This window comes from Tamandua tetradactyla, chromosome 14, assembly GCF_023851605.1.
Source record: "Tamandua tetradactyla isolate mTamTet1 chromosome 14, mTamTet1.pri, whole genome shotgun sequence".
In the NCBI taxonomy this organism is placed as follows: Eukaryota; Metazoa; Chordata; class Mammalia; order Pilosa; family Myrmecophagidae; genus Tamandua; species Tamandua tetradactyla.
Window position 1 is genome coordinate 62,931,968 of NC_135340.1, and position 12,398 is coordinate 62,944,365.

The 12,398-nt window shown below is 38.6% G+C and overlaps 1 protein-coding gene across 2 annotated transcripts in view; it reads right to left on the reverse strand.

Annotated features, from left to right (window-relative positions):
- Window positions 1–12,398, reverse strand: part of FBN1 (fibrillin 1) — a 239,421-nt gene that overhangs the window by 200,400 nt on the left and 26,623 nt on the right. For both annotated transcript variants that reach the window (XM_077127803.1, XM_077127802.1), the window contains exons 2-3: window positions 5,616–5,698; window positions 3,577–3,675 (exon numbers count right to left, since the gene is read on the reverse strand). In XM_077127803.1, coding sequence (XP_076983918.1) covers window positions 3,577–3,675; window positions 5,616–5,698 — 182 coding nt within the window. The remainder of the gene's footprint in view (window positions 1–3,576; window positions 3,676–5,615; window positions 5,699–12,398) is intronic.

Below are 12,398 nucleotides of genomic sequence, written 5' to 3' on the forward strand. Positions count from 1 at the left end.
CAACTATATGTGAATCTATGATTAATTCTAAATAAAATGTTTAATTTTTAAAAATTCTTTAAAAACAATGGAAAGGATAAGACAAGATAAGCATGAAATTGATCTCCAAATTCTAGAATACAAAAAATAGGGGGCAATTTTTATAATTAAAAGGATATATTATTATTTTTTAGAAAGAAGAAATACTTTTGATCCCTTGAAGATGTGTTAAGAAGTTTTAGGCATTATAAAAAAATCAATGCACCTTTACAAAGGGAGCAGTAAAGTTGTAGAGCAAGTTAATTCCAGTACTAGAAGCTAATGTGTGTGTGTGTGTGTGTGTGTGTGTGTGTGTGTGTGTGTGTGTTTAAGAAGAGTTTTAGTAAATTCATGGATCAGTAAACCACGATAGGTTCTTAGGAGAATAAGGGCTGTACAAGATCTCTCTAACCTCAGAGACTGAGTGAAAACAGAAAATAATCTTTGTGCCCCACTAGGGCTAGAAGTTTAGCAGGACCACTGTTCTCACTCAGTCTGGTCAATCTTTTCTTTCTGCCCCAGTGCCTCAATGGCCAGTGTCAAGAGCTCTAACCAATACCACCAGGTCTACGGAAAGCCATGAATTCCTTGCATCCAATTGCTGGTCAACAGTTTAGACATTCTGTCATTCAAATACTAAGAATCATTTCCTGTTATGAGTCTCATGAAAGTCAAGTTGAAAGCAACCTGGAAGAACACTTCTCTTACCATTCCTTTCTTTTCTGATGAGAAAATTAAGGCCATCAGAGGTCCTATAAAATGCCCTGACCCTATGACATATTTATGGATGGTGGTGACAATAGTAATTCATGTTGTGACTGTAATTTACACCACTGAACAGTATATTTGAATGTGGTTAAAAAGTTAAAATGGTTGTATATATGTTATCAGAATAATTTTTTAAGAAAACCTTAGGAGTGTACAACATAAACAAAAATACTATTTTTAACAACTTTTTAATTGAGTAAATGATCTATGTTGACCCCCTTTTAGTAGAACCAGAAGTAGAGAATGCAAATTCTTCACTGAGTTGGGTCTATCTTTCTACTAACAAAAGAATTAGCAAAGTGATCTTTGCTAGACAAAGCATGGTATTTATCTACCACACCATGACCAGGGAACTTCTACAGGTGGCACAGGTGGCACAGGTGTCCCCTAGAACATCACCTCCAAAAATCAGAATTGAATTATTATCATCCCCAATTAACCTCAGTTAAAACACATTCTGCCCTTTTTAATTATGCAAGTTATGTGGATACTATCAGTGCAGGTCAAGTACAAGCCAATGATTTTAAAGGTTCCAACAACACCTTGACGAAACTGGACCCTCCTTATACCACTTTATCCACTCACCTACTCAGGACCTATTTAATGCCCAGGTACCATAAATGGGACCCAAATCTCTTCAAAGAACACCACTCACAAATCTTGTTCTCCTCTCTAGCTGAGGAACTTAAATCTGGCCCATCGGAGCTCACCACTACCTCCTCCCATCTCTCCGCTACCCTCAAGTAAACTAGGACTGGGGCTTTGCCCTCCGTTCTTGTTAACATCTTGTCTCCATGTCTCTTGAGTTCTGTTGTCGTTTTATTTGACAGAGAAATCATTCGTAGCACACATTATCATGAAAGACCTTTCCAGATAGATACTCAGTTTTTTCATGTGGCTATATTTTCTTCCTCAGGATGAGTGTGCAGAGCTTTTAGTTGGATCATAGACAAATCTGAGAGATAGGGTCTATTTCCGACTTCATATCTAGATTCCCCCATCCCTGCAGCTTTCACTCCTCACAGCATCCTGGAAGTCATCCTGATGGAGACAGAGCTGTCCAACAATGTTCCTGAAAGTGCCTCCAGTAAACTTCTCTGCCTCTTTGTATTCCTCTACCTATGGTGCTCTTGTTATGTAGAATAAGCATGCTGTTGCTTAAAGGACACAATTCAAAATTCAGCTGAGATCAAGGAAGAATATGCCGCACACAGTAAAATAAGCAAGAGTCCTGCCCATCAGAGAGTTTCTGTCCCATTCTATGATTGACTGTATTTAATAGAGGCTGTCTTTGTAGGGGTTCCTCCAGAAGAAGATTCTGAGACAAGAATTTGAATGTAAGTAGTTTTTTTGGAAGTGATCCCAGGAAACACTGGTAGGAGGGTGGGGAAGTAAAAAGAGAAGGAAGCTAATAAAGGTATATTATCAAACCTATTACCACCTGTGAGCAACTGGGCTCAGTCCCACTAGAGAATTTGAGGAACATGCAAAACACACCTGATTGTTACCCAAACTGAGAAGCGAGGAAACTGGAGCATTTATCCAACAACTCTTCATCTGTCATTGGTTAAGAGTTGCTTCTGGAGCCATTAAACCTCCAGCCTTCCAGCTTGCCCCGCATGCAAACTGGCATGCTTCCTGGCCAGAAAAATTTACAAAGCTGTCAGGCAGAGACAGTCGCCTGAGTTCACCCATGATTGCCAAGGGATGTGAGTAGGCACCAAGGACTGCTAGTCTTATTCTGGTCATTAGCTTACCAGAGTCACATTTAAATGTGAAGATCCCAACAGGTAATGAACCTTGGCCATACTGATGGCTCTACTTGCAATAGACAAAAATAGAACGCACTTATTACCATACACTTTTTCTTAAAACCTTGCCCAAAACAGAACACACTGTATGGGGACTGCAGTTTCTCACTGGAAATGGGAAATCATTTAAGGAACCTCAGTCTTTTCCCTTATGATATTAAGGAGTTTTTTTGGGTTTTTTTTTGCATGGACAGGCACCAGGAATTGTACCCGATTCTCCAGCATGGCAGGAGAGAACTCTGCCTGCTGAGCCACCGTGGCTCAGCCAAGGAGCTTTTTTATATAGAAATGAACTTCAATTTTTTTTTAACAACTGCTAATGACTTGCCTTCTTCCCAACTCCCACATTTCACCTAATTCACTGCTCAGGACCCTACTACTAAAAAAAATTAAGAACAAACAAGCAAAAGTCTCTGAAGAATGAACTGTGGCTATTGTTTGTTATTACAGAATGAACAAAGTGGCAAAATTATGAAAAGAAAAATACATTTTTTTCTTTTTGATAAATCACCCCCAGGAAATGCCTAAATGACTTCTTACATTTATCTCCCTACAAAGGCAGGGGTATTGAGATTTAAGAAAGTGTTTAATAAGATTCATATTTCAATACCTCAAGGGAAAATGCTTAGCTTCTTGAGTCAAAAACATTTACTAAGCAATCATTTCACTGAGCATCTTTTACGGTGTTTGCATTAGAGAGACAAAGATGAATAAGGTGATTCCTACATTCAGACTTTAATCTTTATATTATTCACAATAACTCCATACCATATGTAAGTTTCCAATAAAGAATGAAGGCAAGTGAATGGCAAGCTTGAGGAAAGCCATTCCAAGTATTTTGGGTAGAACAGAGAAGACAGATGTTCTAGTGAAAAAGAAAAAAGTATTGCAGGCAAGAGAAAAGCCAAAAACAAATTTAGGAGAAGAGAGGGTGCAACCACATAAAATAATATAATATATAATGACATGTTATACTCACTGGATCTGGAGCCACAGGAAGGAGCTATCTGACCATTTGGGCAAGTGCACATATTTGGTCTCGAACAAAATCCGTCCCCACAGGAATGCCGGCAAATGGCTGTGAATAGAACCAGAGGTTTGTTAACACATGATTCAGAGCATGACGAGTTCTAGGGGCACCAGCCTCGAATTAGGAGTCCTGGGGTCTCAGGTCCCTCATTAACTTTGCGATCAGGCCTTGTATGACCATAAGCTCCAGATTTATTCATCTACAAAACACGTCCTTTGGACTACATGAACTCTGACTTTAAAATAATGTAACTCCTTCATCCTTATCAGTAGTTCTCAACCTCTCCTCCCTTATTTCATAGCACTCAATCTTCAAAATGCCCGGGACATCTTATGAAGGGAAAACAAATAAAAACATGCATTTTAACCTACTTATATGTTTACAGCCATACTGTTTTTATGAAACCTTAAGTTTTAATGAAATAAAAATTGCTGCAGTATTTTTGGGGGCCAATTTCACTGGAAATGTTTCATAATTTTTGTAAGAACACTGCCTCCTGCTAAGACTACCTCTCTAATTTTCACCAATTGATGACATAAAATCTACAGCTCAGCTTTTACCCCACATTTTTGTCCTGTTCTGGGTCACATCAACAGTCTGAGGGGATAATGTTGGGATGCACTGCAACGTACTGATCCTACAGTCAAGAAGCCATTCATGTTTCTGAGGGTGATGTGCTGTGCCACCCAGAGACCAGTGTCACATCAGTCCCAAATGCTCTCCTCCTGGCCAAAGGAGCAACTTTAAACGGCAAATGCTTTCTCCTTATCAGCAGACTCCTGGTAGTCACTATTTTTTATACTCATGGGCATGATCCTTTCCTCAAACTTCTGCACGAACTTGCAAGAGAAAAATGAAATGAGCAAGGCTACAATAATACACTCAATAGAGAATGCATTAAGACACCAAGATCGTGGGATGGAGATTGCAAACTATTATGAAATAAGCTGTCAAAGGAACATATAAATATTTATTTAAATACCCAAAGACAGCACCTCCCAGAGAGTTCTACAGAATACAAGAGAAAGGACTCTGTTCTCAAGTTCATTTAGAAAACCCTGAATACCACTATGTACCTTTCTTAGTGATTCAATTTTGGATATTAAAATAAAATATAATGTACCAAATGAGTAAGTTATTTTCTGGTCAAAATCAAGAATTGGGAAAGGGATCAACTTTTTCAGATCCCCAAAAGAACACTGGCTGAACCATTCTATTCTTCTCCATAGACCATTCTTTGTCAAGTGAGAGAATATATTCAGTGATTCCTTAATGTACTTTCAGCTCTAATTTTAACTATTATACTAAAAGAGTTTTCTGAAAACTGAAAATTATTTTGGATGTACAATAACTGTAAAAGCTCATGGAGGTCAAATACCCTAATAATTTGATTTGAAATCTCCATTAATTAGCACCCTGTCTAGCATGTAGTTTGGCACTCAACATTTGTGGGATTTTATGAGAACCTGGAGGCTTGCCATAGCAACCAAATCAATAGAGGAGTCTTTGGTACCATTTGAGTTCATCTGATCAGCTGTCCCTTTTCTAGGAGTTAGGTCTGCCTTTGGCCTTAACCACAAATTCAATGAATGTGATTTAAGTAGATTTGTAGGTGACCCACAAAGCTAAAAAGCATCAAAGTTATAAACTTTTTCAAAATCCCACCAAAATGATTACATAATCTGTGCTGTCAGGTACAACATATTTAAATGCCATGTCCCACTTATAAAACAATTCCTGTGGCTCTCTTCCCTACATCTCAAAAATATTCTAAAGGAAGTCACTGAATTAAGGTATGACAATAGTTTGACCAAGTAAATATATTCCCCAACCTGGATTCAGAGTATAGGATATCTTAGAGCTGGAAGGCTCTGCTATGAACATATTAACAGCATGCAGTTACAAAGGACCCAAATATTAAGAATCAACATGCAACCAAAAACAACAAAAGCTGACAGATAAGAATTGCAAGTTTTCTATTTACTTACGGACAATACACTGATTTCCACCAGGTAAAGTTTTCCATCCGGGGCAACAGTAAGCATTATAGCGGGATCCACAGACATTAGGTCTAAAAGAAAACCACAAGAATGACATTCTTTTTTTTCCAAAGAAGATATGTCCAAATAAAAAGAAAAAATTCCCAAAGTTGAAGAGCAGGAATAATCTTGGCAGGCAGAGAAAAGCAAATTCACGGGCCTCAATGAAAGTTGAGTAATGTGAGGCACATAAATTTAATGCTACCAACAGGGATATCTCTCAATATCACCTATGTATTCAGCCCATCAGGGAAATAAATACCAGAGATGCAAAATACAGTGCATTTGACCCCATTGCACAGATGTAACAATTTGTGGAGCCTTGTGAGTCTAATTTAGTCAGTAAACTGCTTACCAACCTGGTTAAGAGTGAGCACAATAAAATCTACTACACATAAGGTTAAATTTCTACTCTTTGAAGCTGTGTATATTTTTTTATGGACCAACTCACCTCCAAAATATTACCACATTACTCCTTTCTCCAGAATTAATGGAATGCAAACTCTGACATGAGTCAGAAAAAATAAAAACCAAAACATGTAAATATTTCTTTAGCAAAAGTTTGGAAACACAGTTGATACAGGCAGTTACAAGAAAATAGTATCACTCTGGGTTTCTTGTTTACAGACAGCTTATTGCATATCTCAGAGTAAGGTTTTCATTCAGAAACCAGATAACCCATATTTAACAATTTAAGGGACCAAATGGGTAAGGATGTAACTACAGCTACATTGGTATACTGAGCCAGAGGATGGAACACACAGAGACCCAAAAGAAATGGTACATTTTACCTTGCCCCATCCTGAGGGCTTACACATTGATGCCAACTACTGGAGTTCAGGAGCTGGAAAGGGAGGACAAACACTCTACAATCAATTCCACAAACTAGGAGCTATTCCAAGACTTGCTGGTATAAATACTGTGGTCACAAAAGCACAAGCCTTTGAAAACAACTGCAAAGCTAAAATATATTTTCAACTGGGTGCGTTCACACATCTTCTCCCTGTATATATGGACCACATTTAACAGCACAGAGCCCTCCTGCCTTCCTCCAAACTCAGTACTTCAATTACATGCAAGTACTCAGTACTTCAATCACATGCAAGGTAAAGGCTTTACTTTTTCCTTTACTCCCTTCATAGACCTGGAGAAACGAGAACATTCTCCTGGGAACAGTGCATACTTCAGACTGACGTTGACAAGGCCAGAAAGAGAAGGAGGAAGAAAACTGGAGGCTCCAGGAAAAGAGCCCTAAAATCAATACGCAGCAGCTCTGATTTCTCCAAGGCCAGACAGAAGGTGACTGGATAGAAGTTTAAGGTACACAGGACTTAGGGCCTCTCTGAGCTTTTGCTTATTTATCTACAAATTAGGATTATAAAACATCTGCCATGTCTACATTGTGTGTATACATTAGATGAACTGGTAGACATAAAAAGGACAATGAAAATGCAATGCAGAATTATTATCATGACGGAGTCATCTTCTGACCTAAATTTTCTACTCAGCCAATGGAAACACGGGGGTTAAGGATGAGAGGAGACAAGAATTCTAAGCAATGGTTCTCAATTCTTCTTGTGACAAAACAGTGTCCCAAACTTCTGTTCAGAGTGCCTAGAACTTTCTGTAGAAATACAGAATCTAAGTAATAGAAGTGAGAGAAGATTGGGTAGGGAGATGTGGGGGGTGGGGGTGAGGCAGGGGTGTTCAATCCTTCCAAAATTTATAGTTATCCTAATCTAAAATGACAATCCAGGCCAAAGTCAACCTCCTCAAACCTCCCCACCAATTGCCCATTACAACTGGATCTAATCCAACCCCAAACCAAAGCCTGGAATCGCTTCAGAGGACCCCTGAGCCTTTTGAGGATGCCCTGTGGCTGAAGTTACTATGTTTTCCAAACAAAAACCAGGACATACCGTGTGAGAAGAAAGAGCATATTTATGGAGTAAATTTACACGCGGTAAAAAAGTGAAAAAAAGGTCCAGGATCAGTCATCTCAGTCCTACTAAGTAAGATATTTGAAAGATTTTCCAAGATATTTTAAAAATCACAGTAATATAAACTTTCTTTCCAGTTTTCTCAACATTCAGAACCAACCTACAGCCAAAAGATGGAAGGTTTTACTATGGTTACAAAACAAAACGTAAATGTCTTAATCCTCCGGTGTGTAAAAGTAATGGCATAGATGACATAAATTGGGAAACAGATGTTGGGAGAAAAGGCAGAAGGAATTGCTAGAGAGCTTACTTCCTCCTCTTACATTATGGAGGTCAATAAAGTAATTGATCCCAGAAATAGAGGTTTAGGTATATCATATTACGTTTTAAAATAACCTATTGAAGAACTAAAATAACACTATAGCTATAAAACAAAATCAAGGAGAAGAGGGAGAAAAAGGATAGATTAATCTAAGTGAGCTAAGTCTGTTTCTTTTGTAGCAAGGAGCCAATGGGTACTGTTAGCTCTAGACATGGGGTGCAAGCATAACACATGGTGTTATGGGCATAGACATGAGAATAACTAAAAGCAGAAATGTTTAAAAGGGGTGGTCTTAAGAAATTGGGACCTGGGGATGTAGAAGGAAAGATTTTTTGCTTTCTCACTTAATGCCCATCCACACAGTCCATTTATTAAACATGTGCTATTATACTTCATAATCATCTCTTTATTAAAAGCAAGAACTTTAAAGTGTGAACATCTCATTGTATATATAAATAATATCTAGTCCCCACAGTTTCCCTCTATTACTGCATCACATCTCACTTCACTGAATTTCTTAAAATTCTATATAATCTTAGATTGTGATTTTTTTGTTTGCATCCTCTGAATCTTTTAAGTTTTGCAACTTTTATCCTACTGTAATACAGTGTTTAATTTCAATTGCTTTAACCAACCTTAATTGACAATGATTGTTTTCAATCTCCTTGCCATTTGTTCTTTAACAACACTAAATATTACTAATTTGTGTGGCTCAATGTAAAATATTAGAAAGTTGTAAGATTTCCTCTCTGTTGATTTTGGGCTTGAGAACTGCAAATTTATGGAACTTGTTTAAACAAGTTGGGTGGTATTTGTTCTACTTATACACAGAAAATGCAGCTCTAATTATAGAAATAAATGAATGTCTTATTTGAGTTGGAAAGTACCAGAACATGTAAAATCTAAAGGAGACACACTGGATTGATTCCATTATAAAGCATTTTATTCTAAGGTTTCAGCACAAAAAATTTTTGCAAAGATAAATCTTTAATGAAGTTACTTTTTTGTGAAAATGCAGGGGCAGTGTTCATACTTCTTTCTCTTCTGTTCTGGTTTGCAAATATTATATACCCCAGAAAAGCCATGTTTTAATCCTGATTCAATCTTGTGGAGGCAGCTGTTTCTTTCACTTTTGATTCAATACTGTAGGTTGGAAATTTTTTATTAGATTATCTCCATGGAGATGTGATGCACCCAGTTGCGGGTGTGATCTTTGATTAGATGGAGATGTGACTCCACCCATTACAGGTCTTGATTCGTTTACTGGAGTCCTTTAAGAGTGGAAACATTTTGGAGAGAGTCCAAAATGACAGAGCCAACAGAAGCCTCAGAGCTGACAGAGAGAGCAGATTTAGTTGCTTGGAAAACAATTGCTTCAGAGCACAGACAGGGATGTTTGGAGGTGCTTGGAGCCCAGCAGACGTTGCCATGAGATGTTAGGCAAGCTGGAACCTGGACAGAGTCAAGAGAAGCCAAGAGTAAAAGCCAGCCAGAGAAGCAAAGCGAAGAACCCCCACAAGAACAGAGGCTGAGAGCAATGAAGCCCAGGAGCAAGGGACCAGTAGATGCCAGCCACGTGACTACCCAGCTGGCAGAGGTGTTTCTGAACCATCAGCCTTTCTTGAGTGAAGGTAACCTCTTGTTGGTGCCTTAATTTGGACACTTTCACTTCCTTAGAACTATGAACTTGTAACTTATTAAATTCCCCCTTTTAAAAGTCATTCCAGTTCTAGTCTATAGCCTCCGAGCCACTTGCAAACTAACATATCCTCCTTTTCCCTTCATCAGCCATACACACATCCCCATCCCATTCCCACTCCTGCACATCATCAAAAGAAAGCCAGAGTTAAAGCTCAGTGCAAGTGGCAGTAACACTCAACAAATGAAAGATAAAATTCAAAGGGAAAAGAACTTTACACTAAGTGCAAAAGATACAGTACTTCTTCCTTATAAAAACCCTTTGAGGCAAGTTCTATTATTATTATCATCTTCAACACGAGGGAAACTATGGCTTAGGAAGGTTAAATAAATTAATCTTGGAAGTACAGAATGAGGATTTGAACTCGGGGACCCTAACTCCGAAGTGTACTCTCAACCCCAATGCTAAGGCAAATAAGTGTTTAGGGGACAATATGACATTTCACCCAAGAGCATTCACAGTGACATAAATAACAAAAATCACAAAAGTTCATCAATAGATGGAAAACAAAGTATAAATCATTTTACCTGTATTACACTCTTTTGACCCTGTATATAATATTCTTTTAAATAGTTAAGTCTTCATTTGCAATTTCACTTACCAGCTACTTTTAATGTAGTCCCCTATAACAACCCAACTCTGGGGGATGGGTGAGCCTCAAAAGGCTTGATATTTGGACCCAGTTCAGACACAGTCCTCAAAGACTGGGAGGGCCAGCTTAAACCTCTCTCAATGGAGTAAACAGCTGGGCCCTACCACATCATACCACATCATTGAAAGAATTGGCTTATTTGCAAGATGTCTGCAGTGTGTCCATATCCCTTGGCCAGAACCCTCTCACCAGATAGCCTTTCTGCTTCCTATCCCAAGCGCAAAATTCCTCTTCAGACAAGACTGGGATATTAAAAACAAGTTCAGGGGATTCTTGCTTCTTATGTATGAGCTTCTCAGACTATGACATGGTTAAGTTCATAATCATTGGGCTAATGAGGTTGAACCCTGCTCCATGAGGGGTTCAGAATGTCCCTCAGTTGGAATTTCTCTAATGCTTTTTCTCATAATTAGACTGAGGTTATAGATTCTTGGGAGGAAGACCAGAGAGGTAAAGTTCTATTTTCATTACAGCACACCAAGGATTTATGCAATCGACATGATAACATAAAAAAGCATGCTTGCTTTTTTTTTAACATTCAGGAAAAAAACATATTTAGCCCTTTGAGCTCAAGTGTGGAGGGATATATAAAGGCACATGCCTCTACATAACAAAAGTGCCTCCAGTGCCCAAGTAACATGCCCCTGGGTAATACCCTAATATCTCACTGTACTGGAGCTAAAAAAAGAATTTTAACTGTCAAAAATATAATAGATTATGAAAAAACTTTAATACACAAAATGAGCCACACAGAAGAACCACACATCATGATTTTATTTGTTCTTTGACAAATATTTGATCAAAAAAAAAAAATGAGTACTACCTGATGACGGTATTACTCGAACAAACTTTGAACTCTCCGCCCCACCGCTTATTTAAATGTCCTTCATTCTGGTCTTTTTTTCCTGAAGGCAGAGGTCAAGAATCTCAGCAGTGATTTGAATACCACATGTGACTGTTTCAGCCCATCTGCCAGTCACAACAAATCGGGTAAGGAAACTTCAAACCCTGGTAATGAAAACAGCTTCCATGGCCTCCTCAAGCTTCAGCTGAGCTCTCCAGACCCAGAGACTTATTTCTGGCTTGTCTGGATCAGCAGTGGCTGAGACGCGGACAATCCCGATTTCCTCCTTTGAAGATAGATGCAAGACTGCCAACCTTTCTACCCTACTTCATGCAGTTTTTCTTAATAAAAATAATCTCCAGCAAGAACAGAAAGAAGAACAGATAGTATTCTGTTTGGGAACAGCTTTATTTCTTTTCTGCTTTCTTCTGCCACTCGTAAATTAGCAACTCTATTACCTCTTTCTCTAAAGCCAATGTCTTATTTTCTCTCTACCTCTTCCTTCCTCTCCTTTATTTCTTCCATCTTTCTCTTCCTTACTCCCTCCCTTTCTGCCCCTCTTTCTCTTTCCCTCTTCATCTCCAGTTTTCAGGGCTTTTAGAATGGAATGTTGAGCTCCTACCTCAACTCAGTATATCCAAGATCAGAGGGCTCATCTTCCTGGAAGGCCAGTGAATTCACTGTCAGGCAAACAACACGGTTTACACAACTAGTAGCCTTGCACAAAACAGTGCAACAATAGTTACTGAGAACCTATGACCTGCCAGCCACCTATGCTAGAGAAACAGGGAAATAAAAGTGACTAAGACAAACACATCTGTCACCTAGATCTTGGTTTTTGATGCAATTCACTTGTAAAACGAATCAGGGCTCCTTGGAGAAATGGCTGATTCTATCACTGGAGCAGAAAACAAGACAAGATCAACCTGGGGCATCTTGCAGTGCCAGAAAGTAAAGAAACGGTAAATTTAAAAAAAGGAAAGAAAGAAAACCACAATGATGGGACTATGTCATAGAGCTCCCAGTGGCCAAAGCTCAAACAACTGAGCAACATAATAAAGTAGTACTGAATTATAACTCAAAGTATAAAGTAAATATCCACGTTTCCATTCTGATATAAATAAATGATTAAATGTTTAAATAACTAAATGGAACAGAGCTCCCTACTCCTTAGGAGTAGGCTGAGCATAGCGACTTCATTCCTTCCAAAGAGAACAGTATTGGAGGGAGGCGGGACGGGGCTGGGGGAGTAACTTCGCCATGGAGAAACCTGAC